This window comes from Malus domestica, chromosome 03, assembly GCF_042453785.1.
Source record: "Malus domestica chromosome 03, GDT2T_hap1".
Taxonomy (NCBI): Eukaryota; Viridiplantae; Streptophyta; class Magnoliopsida; order Rosales; family Rosaceae; genus Malus; species Malus domestica.
Genome location: NC_091663.1, coordinates 21,286,468 through 21,299,502, shown reverse-complemented (window position 1 = coordinate 21,299,502; position 13,035 = coordinate 21,286,468). Strand labels below are relative to the sequence as shown.

At 39.2% G+C, this 13,035-nt stretch overlaps 2 protein-coding genes across 2 annotated transcripts; one reads left to right on the top strand and one right to left on the bottom strand.

Annotated features, from left to right (window-relative positions):
* Nucleotides 1-1,385: 1,385 nt before the first annotated feature.
* LOC139194717 (uncharacterized) lies at nucleotides 1,386-2,837 on the bottom strand. The gene is made up of 2 exons (XM_070819621.1): nucleotides 2,310-2,837; nucleotides 1,386-2,045 (listed from the first exon to the last, which is right to left on the bottom strand). Exons 1-2 carry the CDS (start codon nucleotides 2,835-2,837, stop codon nucleotides 1,386-1,388), a joined length of 1,188 nt encoding a protein of 395 aa, XP_070675722.1.
* An 8,104-nt stretch (nucleotides 2,838-10,941) lies between these two features.
* On the top strand, nucleotides 10,942-12,303 carry LOC103419559 (AT-hook motif nuclear-localized protein 28-like). Its single transcript, XM_008357661.4, has one exon. It carries the CDS (start codon nucleotides 11,232-11,234, stop codon nucleotides 12,159-12,161), a length of 930 nt encoding a protein of 309 aa, XP_008355883.1. The 5' UTR covers nucleotides 10,942-11,231; the 3' UTR covers nucleotides 12,162-12,303.
* The last annotated feature ends 732 nt before the right edge of the window (nucleotides 12,304-13,035 follow it).

Below are 13,035 nucleotides of genomic sequence, written 5' to 3'. Positions count from 1 at the left end.
TCTTCTTCATGCACCATTCGGCTCAATTGGTTAGCCACCACTTTTTCACTTCCTTTCTTGTCCCGAATTTCCACGTTAAACTCTTGGAGAAGTAGCATCCAACGAATAAGCCTTGGCTTGGCCTCCTTCTTTGTGAGCAAATACTTCAAAGCTGCATGATCAGTGTAAACAATAACTTTAGTTCCAAGTAGATATGAACGAAACTTATCTAAAGCAAATACAACAGCAAGAAGTTCTTTTTTAGTGGTGGAATAATTCAATTGTGCATCATTCAAAGTCCGGGATGCATAGTAGATGACATGTGGCTTCTTGTCCCTCCTTTGTCCCAAAATAGCCCCTAATGCATAATCTGAAGCATCACACATAAGCTCAAAGGGAAGGCTCCAATCTGGTGGGACTATGATGGGGGCCGTAGTTAGCTTCTCCTTGAGGTGATTGAATGCCTTCTCACACTCATCATCGAACTTGAATGTCACATCCTTTTGAAGAAGTCGACAAAGGGGTTGGGAAATCTTTGAAAAATCTTTGATGAATCGCCTATAGAATCCTGCATGTACAAGAAAAGAATGAACCTCTCTCACCGTAGTGGGAGAGGGTAAGTAACGCACAAGATCTATTTTTGATTTATCAACCTCTATTCCCTTTGCAGAAACTATGTGACCTAAAACTATGCCTTGGTTAACCATAAAGTGACATTTTTCCCAATTCAAAACAAGGTTAGTTTCAATGCACCGGTTTAAGATTAAAGTGAGATTATCTAAACAACCATCAAACGAATCACCAAAGACACTAAAATCATCCATGAAAACCTCAATAATCTTTTCCACAAAATCTGAGAATATACTTATCATGCATCGTTAGAATGTGGCTGGTGCATTACACAACCCGAATGGCATTCAACGATAAGCAAAAGTGCCAAATGGACAAGTAAAAGTAGTATTTTCTTGATCATCTAGAGCTATAACAATTTGATTATATCCCGAATAACCATCTAGAAAGCAATAAAAAGAATGACCGGCTAACCTTTCAAGCATTTCATCAATGAACGGCAAAGGGAAGTGGTCATTCCTTATGGTGGCGTTTAGCTTCCTATAGTCAATGCACACTCGCCAACCGGTTTGGATACGTGTAGGCACAAGCTCATTCTTTGCATTCTTCACCACGGTGACTCCTGATTGTACAACTTGAACCGGTGAAACCCAATGACTATCTGAGATGGGGTAAATGACTCCACAATCAAGAAGCTTGATAATCTCCTTCTTCACAACTTCCATCATTGGAGGGTTAAGTCAACGTTAAGCCTCTCGAGTTGGTTTAGCCCCTTCCTCTAGAAGTATGCGATGTATGCAAGTTGTAGGGCTAATTCCCTTAATGTCGGCCAATGTCTATCCAATTGCCGTTTTGTGCTCTTTCAACACCCGAATCAACTTCTCCTCCTCCAATGCCGTGAGTGATGAGGAAACAATGACGGGCAATGTCTCGTCATCTCCCAAAAATACATACTTCAAATGGTCCGGCAACGGTTTAAGCTCAATGACGGGTGCTTGAATCACAGAAGGTAACAACTTGTTAGTAGAAACGAGAATTGGAATTGGGTTAGGAGGCTTACCAAGATGTTGTGGCAATGACTCAAGGGCAGCAACCATCTCTTTTATTTCTGCACTAGGAGGCACGGCATAGGCATCATCATTCTTGCCGTGAGTGTGCTCAATTGCTGCCTTTGGTTTGTTAAGTCCCACTCCGTGTACTATGGTGGTTTCAAGAGGGTCCCTCTCCAATGAGTCAAGGTAGCCCTGCGCCAAAGCATCAAATACATCAATAGAGAAGCAAGAATGATCATCCTTAGGATATTTAATAGATTCAGAAATATTGAAATCAATAACATCCCCATCAAATTCCATTGTGAGTGTGCCTTTAAACACATCTATCTTGGTGCGGGCTGTTTTCATGAAGGGTTTTCCAAGGAGGATCGGCAAGGATGTGGAATGGCCCGAATCTTCCATCTCAAGCACATAGAAATCCGCTAGAAATACTAAGTCATTAACCTGCACCAAAACATCTTCCAAAACCCTTTTTGGGTATGCATTAGAATGATCGGCTAATTGAATGATAACACCATCGTTTTTAAGCTCTCCTAGGTTCATAGATGCATAAATGGAGTATGGCATGACATTAATGGATGCACCTAGATCTAACATAGCATGCTCAAACTTGGTATTTCCAATAACACAAGGAATTGTAAAACTACCAGGATCTTTGCATTTTGGTGGTAGTTTTCTTTGCAAAACGGCTAACACATTCTCACTTACCTTTACAACTTCTTTGTTTGAAATCCTCTTTCTTGTTGCACAAAGTTCCTTAAAAAACTTGGCATACCTTGGAACTTGTTTAATTGCATCAAGGAGTGGGATATTCACTTGCACCTTTCTAAATGTCTCAAGAATGTCCTTCTCATTCTCCTCCTTCTTTGATTGCATAAATCTATGAGGGAAAGGTGCATTGGGTGGAATAGGGTTAGAATGGTTCACAATTACATCACCCTTACCTGAATTAGACGGTTTAGGTGCACTAGATGGCTGCGGCAATGGAACTTCTTTCCTTGCCGTGGCTTTGTCTAATTCCTCCTCTTCACTCAGCAACTTTTCATCCTTGTTTTGACTTTGTTTGGATGTATTTTGCTTGATTCCCACCTCTTTTCCGCTTCTCAACGTAATAGCTTTAGCGGATTCGAAACCTCCCTTCGGATTCACAATGGTTGAACTAGGGAGTTTTCCTTCTTCACAAAACTGCCCTATAAACTCAGAAATCTGCCCTATTTGTTTCTTCACTTCACTCATCTCCTTAGCTTGATTTTGTTGGCCCTGCGTAAGTGAACTTATTAATTGAAGAAGTGTATCATCATCTAATTTCGAACCTGAATTTTGTTGGGCAGATTGTGGTGGGACTTGTGGTGGTGCATACGGCCTTTGAAACACTCCAGGTGGTGTTTTCCGAAATCCCCCTTGTTGGGCAGGTTGTTGTGGCTCTCTCCACTTGAAATTGGGATGATCTTTCCACCCCGGATTGTAAGTGTTGGAGTATGGATCGTTTCATGGCTGACTTTGGCTCTAAAAACCCACGGCATTGGCAGATTCCCACCCTTCATTCTCAATCAATTGAGGGCATTGGTCATTAAGATGTCCTTGCATAGAACACACGCCACAAACACTTGGTCCTTGTATCTTCATCCCTTCGGCCATCTGAGATATAATAGAAGTGAGGTTAGTTAATTGTGATTGAATGTCAGACATAGAACTTACCTCATTAACTTGCTGTCGGAGGATGTCTCTTTGTCCAAGCCCTTCGTATTGTTGTGCATTTAGCGCTCAGTTGGCAATTAAGGTTTTTGCAGCCATTGGTGTTTTGTCAACCAATGCACCTCCCGCTGAAGCATCTAGCATTTGTCGCTCAATTGGAAGAAGTCCTTCGTAATAGTATTGAAGTAGAAGTTCTTCTTTCATTTGGTGCTGAGGACATGAGGCAACAAGAGCCTTAAAACGCTCATAGTATGCTGGAAAGGACTCTCCTTGGCTTTGTTGAATGCCATTAATATTCTTCCTCAAGAGAATGACTCTCGAAGTGGGGAAGAACTTCTCTAAAAACGCCCTCTTCATGCTTTCCCAAGAAGTGACCGTCCCGCGTGCTAAATCATAAAGCCAATCTTTAGCCTTTTCCACAAGAGAGAATGGAAAGGCCTTCATCATCAAAATGTTCCCATCGACATTGATGGGTGTCATGCTCGAACAAACAACTTCGAACTCTTTAAGATGCTTGTTTGGATCTTCCATGGACAGCCCATGGTATTTGGGAATGTGATGCAACAAGCTTGACTTCAATTCGAACTCGTTGGTCTTGCCTTGAGCAGCCAAGGGGTATTGAATGCATAGGGGTGCGGCATTGGCCAACCCCGAGGCCGAGAGTTCTTTTATTGTACGATTATCCATTGCTATGACTTCTTCTTCTTCTTCAAATTTAGATTCGGCCTCTGAACTTGAACTAGGTGGATTAGGTTCTGGTTGCTTCCTCTTTCTTCTCAAAGTTCTTTCAAAATCGTCGTCGAACTCCAAGAAAACAAACACAAAGTTCTCTCAAACTAATACCTGAAACAAGGAAACAAACACAATCAGCAACCAAGTATGAAGGCTCGGCAGAAACACAAAAACACACACACAAACTCACGGATAAACTTTAAAAGAAAATACAAAAGACATGACACAAACAAGGGATTAGCAAGTTTGCTAATCCCCGGCAACGACGCCAAAATTTGATGTGAAAATTACTTGACACACAAATTAAACCCTATTGATGACAATTGTAGCAAAGATGTAAGTAGGGATTGTTCTAAACCGGGGATTAACTAGGGCTGCTAATCTACTCAAATCAAACTCTAAAACACTAAACTAGACTTAAAAACACAAGAATAGACTCTCTAGACTCTAAACTGACCTAAAACATTCAAATCTGCCAAACTAAATGAAATTGACTCAATTCTAGACCTAACAAGTACTTTGGACGAAATTAACACTTACTTTGACTCAAAAGATTAAAAGAAAACAGGTTGTACCTTAACTAACTCAGAATGTACTTAAAAGACTCAAAACAGCACAATACTAACAATTAGACTCAAAACAGATTCTAGGGATGAAATTGGACGAATTTAAACTAAATTAAGACTCAAACAATGTTTATGGACTAATTCTAACCTATATTGACTCAAAACACTCTAGAGAACCTAATTAGGACAGATTCTGACCTAATAACGTAAAACAGAAAATGGGGTTTGATTTCTGAAGAAATTGAATTAAAACTAAACAAATTGCAAATCAAAGTAAACTAAAACGAAATTAAGATGAATTCAAGGGTGAAAAGCTAGTTAGAGGATCCTTCTCCACACATGAACATATGCAACATAAGTCAATTTCCAGTATTGTTTCTTTAAACCATGAACGACAAATGCCCCAAATTAATCGTGAATGCACAAATTAACTATCAGATTTCCCTAAATTCATTGAATTGGATGAATGCATGCAACAACCCAAATTATTCTTCTCAATCTCCCTATATGAACAGCATGATAGAGATACATTCAAAGATCATTAAATTCCATGGAAATCATAAGCATTGACAAGACAATTATAACTATGAACTGCATGATACTTTTGCCAAGAATCTACTTAACACGATTGTGACTAACAATCTCCACTACTTGTAATCATAAGTTTATAACGATTAGGTGAAAGTCCCTTATAATTTAACATCAGATTCAAGCATGCAAACTAAGTAGGCCTCCTTAATCAACACACAAGAATAAGTTATCAATCAAATAGATAAGTAAATCGCATTCATGTTTTACGAAACAATAACTGAAAGGAATCAATTCATATTAACATATGTTCATGGCTTCAAATTCACCACTAACTAATAAGAGTTTAATTCCACATGTTCATAGCAATTGAAACGCAAATTAAAATAAACATCGAAACTGAAACGAGGGAAGAAAGAACGCTTAAAACTCCCAAGGATGCAGATGGCTTGCGCACAAGGCCCTCCTTCATCAATGCATTGCACGACAAGGCTCTCCTTCTTCTCCAAAAGGTGCGGCAAAGATGTATATGGATGTAGGATGGTGTTTTGTGATGTATAATGGTGGTTAGGGTTGCGGCAAAGGTGTTTTTTGAGTTGTATGAAGGTGGTGACGAATTTGTGCTAAAAATATGTATATATAGGCTCCACAAAACCCTAGGGTAAATCAAATTAGGGTTAGAAATCAGCACATTAGGAGAATTAAGGCCCTAGGGTGCGGCACAAGGAGTTAAATCCACTAAGGAAAAGGTCTAGCCCACTTAATTTCAGAAAAGGATTTGTATAACCCAAATCCACAAGGAATAAGGCCTAATAAATCAGAATCCACCAAGGAAAAGGGATTGAGGGTGCGGCACACATTGGAGGGAAAAGAGAATAGCTTGAAAGGCAAGGCAAAAGCATTCTAGAAGGGAAATAGGCGCCACTTTTGTAGGATTTCTAGAAACAATGTGTTTTGTGGCTGATTTGGGACTTCTAGAAGGGAAATCTTCTAGAAATAGGTTCTAGAAATATATATTTAGGTCCCTTTGCAACTAGGATTAAGACATGATAAGATTAGGATAGGATAAGATAAGATAAGGTTGGTTTGGATAAGATAAGGTTGGATAAGGTTGTGGATAATGTTTCCTCTTTTGAGCTTATTCCTTATCTTCTTTGTCTGGAGTTTAATTTCTTCCTCTTCTTATCAGATTCCTAGCCTTTTGAACTCCAAATTCGTCCATCCATCTTGGCCCATACATGTGTTATCCATTTAGTGCCCAAAACTACTCCAAAATGCTCCAAAATTCACTTTCTTGCCAACTTTGTCATTTAGACCTACAAACACACGAAAATAGCTTAAAACACTGTAATAACCACAAACTAACTATAAAATTGCAAGAAAACAAGCTAACTAAGTCGCATAAATATGCTCCTATCACTAAGGAAGAAACCTTCCTTAAGTTACACATTACATATACGAAGACCTTAAACCATGAATCAGGGGCAAGCAAAACAAAGATTGGAAGCCATTCGAAAACTCAGGACGTTACTTTCCCATCCTTAATCTGATCAATAAACTGAGGCAATTGTAGAGTAAATATTTTTCATGGGTTTAATTTCGGTACCAGAGTAAGGTGGTACTTTGGCAATCATGATGAGGATAGGTAATGTTGTTCGAATCAGCATTACTAAGGAGGCATTCGAGCTCTATCCTTGGCTCACAAACTTACTCGTGTTCCGCTCTGTCACTCAATACTTCAAAGTTAGCTTACTTCGAAAAGATTGTCAACGATTGTCGGATTAAACTATATTCTCGAATATAGAAGCAAATGACGAGAAGTTCCTAAAACTTGATCGATGTTCATTTAAAAAGACAAACATATACACACACAAAGAAGCCATTAATGAAAGAATAAAACTTTTTAATACAGAGGCAAATAAATCTGAGTCTTAGAAGAGACATATGCTCCTATCCTGGCAAAACATTAAGTCAATCTCTTTTACCAACACCTTTTTCTCTAGCAGAAGTCGAAGGATCAGTAGGCACATTTGATACTAGATCATCACTAGAGCTACACTTTCCCTCTCACTTCGCTTCTAGATCCAAGATCTCGTTTAGTAAGTCTTCTTGCATAAGGAAGTTAGTATTTTCGATTTCTTCGTAGATCTTATGGATGTCCCAGCCACCAAGATGGTCTCGCCGCGTGTAGCCTAAAAGATACTCGAGGTTGTACCATTCGGTATATTCTTCTTTAATTGGCTTCCTATGAGCAACACAAAAAGCCTCAAACTCTAACTCATGCAAATCCTTAAGTTGTTGAAGATCATACAATGAACGTTGTCTTTTTGCTGAACCTTGTTACGAAGTTTCTCCACCTCTGACTACAGGCCATCATGTATGTTTCCTCAGCACTCCGTTTTGAAGATAGTACCCGTTTCGATTCAACTTTGACCTTAAGCTTTTGCTCTAGCTCATCTTGCGCATTAATGAGATCAGCTTTGTTGTTACTCATCTTCATTTCCTCAAGGGTAGCCTCATCGATGTACTTCTCCATTATTTTGAGCTTCGCCAACTGAGCTTGTACTTGCTACTCAAGCTTCAATGTAGCCTCTGATTCTTGTAAGGAAAACCAATTAAGATGGCGAATCTACTCCACTTGTCGAAAGAATGACTCTTTCGTCCATACGTGATCCTGACCAATATGAGTTAGAAGGAAAAGATGAAAATTACTGAAATCATTTTGCAAAAAAGGAATGATGAATTACCGTATAACAGCTTTCATGACATCGCATCATGACATTTTTGAAGGTTATGCGAACCTTCTTTTAATTTGCAAGAGCAATCACAAAACCAAGTAAAGCTCAAGCGTAATCCGCGTTTTGAAGACCGCTGGCATTCATCGGGAAAACAATGTGGTTTATCACGGTCTGAGCACAAGTAGAGGTTACATCATCTCTTCAAGTATATGCAAAGCAATAGGTAAATAAGTATCAACCATATGAATGCCCCCATAGGTTTAGGTAATCCCTTTTGCCACTAAAAGATTCTAAATTGGAGTAAAAGGAAGTTTCTGGGACTGGACTTCACTAGCATGTGCCAGTGAAACCTTTTGCTACTGTGACGGTGGGGCATCAGGTTTGAAGTTTGCAATGGTCTTTGTGAGAAAGATGGAGGAAGTTGGTCTATTTTTCCTTAACAATGGAGTCTTTTCCTCTGTTTTCGTATTCTCGGGTGCCATATCTGTTATCGACATATATGTTTGGTAAGGAGCAACTAATAGTGTTGAAAACACAGAGTCAGATCTTTTTCGGGTTTTCTTCTCTGAAGTTGGAGATATTTTGGACTTAAAGAAATGGATCCCCTTATGGGCATTTTTTACTCCAATCCATTATGGATTCAGGATGGGAGAACTTTGAGCAATATTGATAGTACGACTCTTCCCACGATCAGAAAATCAAATTGGGAAAAACAACCATTTCGAGTTATGGTACTTGGCAGGAATTTGCATTGCTTGGTTAATCAACTCTGGCCGACACACCCCTATGTCTTCCAATTCATTATTGAATTAAAATTGGGAGAAAGAATAGTCCTAACTCTAACTCCCGTGACATCTCACTCCTAATCACCGTCAACAGCAAGAATGTCTTTGAACCAATCATTGTCTTGTGAAGGGACATCCAAGATGTATAGCTCCCAGATGAGGCTGGGTCTGAGCATGAAGTAATAGTGGCCATCAAAGTTTTTACATGCATTGAATAACACTCTAAATTCTTGAAGGCCAAGTTTAGCCCCATACCATTGATTTAGAATCTTGAAGCACGTGTTGAGTATGAAAGCGGTTAGGGTTTGGTTGCAGATAGCCATGTTGTAGCTAATCAAAATGCCGCTTAGAAGGTCAGGTAGAGGAAACCTTAGACTTAGGTCTAAGAACCATGGATGAATTTTGGTGCAGGGACACAGAGGGATCAAATGGCACAAGAAGATTAACATTAACATCTTGGCTAGGTTCCCACCAAACTTTACATTGATTTAAGATATCTAGATGACTTTCAACAAAAGCTTGGCCCTCTTCTCTACTGTAGACTCTCGTTAGCGGAAGATTGTAAGGTGAGACCTTGTGTAATTTTGAAGTCTTGCTAGCAAATACCATGGAAAAGGGTTGAAAAGATTAGGAAATTTTTTAATGAGTAAGGGAAGAAAGTTGGAGCCTTTTTTCCTTAAACAATTTAGGGATTTTTTAAAACAGGAAGAAAATGGTTCGAGGTTAATAGATAGCATTTAATGAAGCCATCTAGCTATTGAATATGAACTGGCTTTTCTTGGGATCAACAAATCTGACGGTTAAAATCAATGAAGAGTATTAGAGGTAATTTCTTATTTTGGTGCACACGCAACAAAAGTAGACATCATCTTTACACCATTTATAGTACGGTACTCAAGACTGCATGTCTCAATCCGAAACGTCTCCATTACTTCACAAGGAGTCGGATCACCATATGAAAACATAAGATTAAATGGTACGTATTCTAGCTTACTCCGAAAAACATGGTCTTTGGATAAGTATCCATCCTAAAGGAAAAAAGTTGTTTTCAGATACATAGTTAGGGGTAGTTATGGGGCCGAAATAAGGCTGATCGAGATATAGCTACCTCAGAAGTTCGGTCATGGACTCACTAGCTATAAATGGAGCTGGATCAAACAGAGCAGCAATGCCACCATCACTATGCTCTGGGGCAATGGGCAAAGTCTGAGTAACTTAGCTAGAATGACCATGCTTGTTCCACAAGACATAGGATTTTTGATCGATCTAGAATGGAATTAGCCGTATCTCGATAAATCTTGGTGTTCCTACAATCTAAGAATTGGCGTGCACCACATCACACTCCTAAAGATGATGCAATATCTACTTCTAGATATCCTCTAGGATTCTCCCAGCTTAGAACAAGGATTCTATCCTAAAAAGGTTTCTCTCCATATTGATACATATATATATACATGTATTTAGGTTTCGTCTCTGGTAACACAATCTATGCATTCTAATTTTCTTGCTCACTGTTTAAGTCTTATATTTGCTTACTCACTTGATTGTCGGAGAGCCTTTGGCCAGCAGACCCTCACTCTCCTCCTCCCCCCCCCGGATCTTAGGCTTGCTCACGATTTTTTTCCTTTTTACATGTTTCTCAGATTTGTTCATCTCCACTGCTCATAGCAGTACGCGAATTTGGTTTCAATAAAGAGGGTTTATTAAGGTTTTAAAAATCCAAATGACAATGTATCCATCGTTAAAGCCTAAAAGATGCAATCACAAATGTTTGCATAATTTTTTTTTTCACATTTTGCACAGTTGTAAATTAATTATTATGAATTTTTAATTGTTTTTGTATTTTTAATGTACTTTGGAATATTTGAATCTCACTTATGTAAGATTAAATTTTGTGCCTATTACGGTTGCTAGTAAGATTTTTTTAGTAGTTTAAAATTATCAAATTAATGTTTTTTAATGGGTTGAAATGGATTACTCACAGATAAACTTGTTAAGAACTCTTAAACCGGCGACCTAATATTGACATGAAACTTGTTATTTTTGCTTCGTGTTCAGTTGTGCAAGAAATTTGACAGGTGTAGGCCTCGGCGTATTTGCGGGTCCAGTACGTGGAAATGGACAATGCCACAATGTACTTGGAGCCCTAGCTTGCAACCAGTAAACAGAGGATCATATGTCCATCACCGTTTCTCTGTCCAACCAGAAGCTCTCTGTTCTCTGTTTTGAGAGATTTTTCAATGTAATTAGAACACAGAATGATACATTACGTGTCATTAAATTAATTATGAGATACATGTGTTAAAAAGTTAAAAATTTTAAAAATAAAAATTTCCACTCATTCTATTAAAATACGTAATGTACCACTTATTTTTTCGTTACAATTAAAAATTTCTTGTTTCTCTTTCGGATCCACTTTTCTGTGGGCCCTCCTCCTTCCTTTCTTCAGTACTTGTCCATCAATGAGCACAGACAATCCCAGATAGAGTACCTGAAACTGGCTCTATATAAAACAACCCCAAAAACTGTTTGCCCTTCAAACAAATTATTTCTTCTCTCGTGTCTGTGTTGTTCTTGTTTCTCAAAATGGCAGACACTGGTGCTGGTGGCGCGGCAGCAATTTCTCTTCAACAAGCCTCCGACGATGACTCCATGCACAGCCCCCGGAGCGTCCCCACACTCTCTGGAGGCGCAAGTGGTGGTGGAGGAGGAGGGTGTTCGTCGTCCGGACACAAGAACATGGTATCACCGTTGGGTGATATTATCATCTCAAACTCAAAGAAACCGAGAGGGAGACCGCCGGGGTCCAAGAACAAGCCCAAACCCCCGATCGTCATCACCAAGGACTCGGGGTCAGCGATGAAGGCGGTGGTCCTCGAGATCTCCGCCGGGTCCGATGTGGTGGAGACGATTGTACAGTACGCCCGAAGGCGCCAGGTTGGCATCAGTGTGTTGAGCGGTTCAGGGGCGGTGTTGAACGTAAAGCTGAGACACCCAGCCGGGCCCCACGAACCGTCACTGTCTCTTCAGGGTCCATTCAACCTCCTCTCTCTCTCCGGCTCTTACATAGACTCCTTCCCGGCCGTCATCGCTTGCTCTTCTTCTCCTTCCGCCGCTGGTGGTGGTGGTGGTTCGGCCGTAGTACCGATGTCCGGGACTTATTCTCTTCTGGCTTGTTCGTCGTTCACGATATGTCTTGCGGGGGCGCAAGGGCACGTGTTTGGAGGGATTGTTGGGGGCAAGGTTGTGGCGGCGAGTACTGTGATGGTTGTGGCCGCCACGTTTTTGGATCCGACCCTTCAGAGGTTGCCTTTGCCGGTTGAGGGTGGCGGTGAATATGAAGGTGAGGAGGATACTAAGCCTTGCATTAATGAACAAAGTTGTCACACTTACGGTGGCGGCGGCGGTGGCCGGAGCAGTGGTGTTGCGAGTCCAACGTGCCAGATGAACACTAGCCCTCCTGATCATTATCATCAAGTCATGGCTTGGGGTCCTCCATCTCGCACTCCTTACTGAGAAAAACAATTGAAATATCAAATATTTTCAAGTTGGAATTAATTCATGATGCCATCTTTAGTTAGTCGTAGCAGCTGCCTAGTAATTTCTTTTGTGATATTTTGGCAGCAACATATTATTTAGCAGAATTGTCTTCTCTCTCTCTCTCTCTCTCTCTATAGGTAGTTTTAGTTATTGATGAAACCTAAAAATTAAAGACCTTGATGTAATTTGAGTTCCTAAGCTAAAATAGCGAACTAGGCTTTATTTTATTGTTAATTTCTATCGCGCTCCTTAGTAACAAGTGATACTATTTATTGAACAAGAAAATTGAGGAAATATTTGCAAGTAGGAACAATATTAAAAATGACGTGATATTCACATATCTCATTTTATTTTTTACATATCTTTTTAATTTTCAACCGTCGGATTAGATGAATTGAAGATCATCAGATAAAAATTATAAAAAGGTGTGTGGAAAGTAAAATGGTATGTGGAAAGCACACCCTTATTAAAATTAGGAAGACAAAAATTTTAAACTAAATTTTATAAACCAAACGAAATGGGTGTAGATGATTGAGTTATCTTCGAAGTGTTGTGTAGCTTAATTAATTTTTATTTATGATACATAATTTGATTTGTAAATTTGGTGTGAAATTTTAGTTTTTCTAGCGTTATCCTAGTTTTTTTTTGTTTCTTGTCATCTTTCTTCTGTTGAGGTAAATTGGTTAAAACAATTTTAGTATTATATAATTAACGATAATGCTAGAGAAATTAAATTTGTAAATCAAATTTTGTAATGTGTTTATTTTTTATTAGTAACATATCATTTCGTCTACAAATTTAGTCTACATAGCATTATCCGGTAGTTAAATGTATGGTATGGCATACGTAT

What these genes read in the sequence shown, in the direction of transcription:
- LOC139194717 (XM_070819621.1), bottom strand. Translation starts at nt 2,837, where the DNA reads ATGAGTGAAGTGAAGAAACAAATAGGGCAGATTTCTGAGTTTATAGGG. An exon ending in CAAACAAAGAAGTTGTAAAG is followed by an intron (nt 2,046 to 2,309) that starts GTAAGTGAGAAT and finishes GTTTTGGTGCAG; the next exon opens with GTTAATGACTTAGTATTTCT.
- LOC103419559 (XM_008357661.4), top strand. Translation starts at nt 11,232, where the DNA reads ATGGCAGACACTGGTGCTGGTGGCGCGGCAGCAATTTCTCTTCAACAA.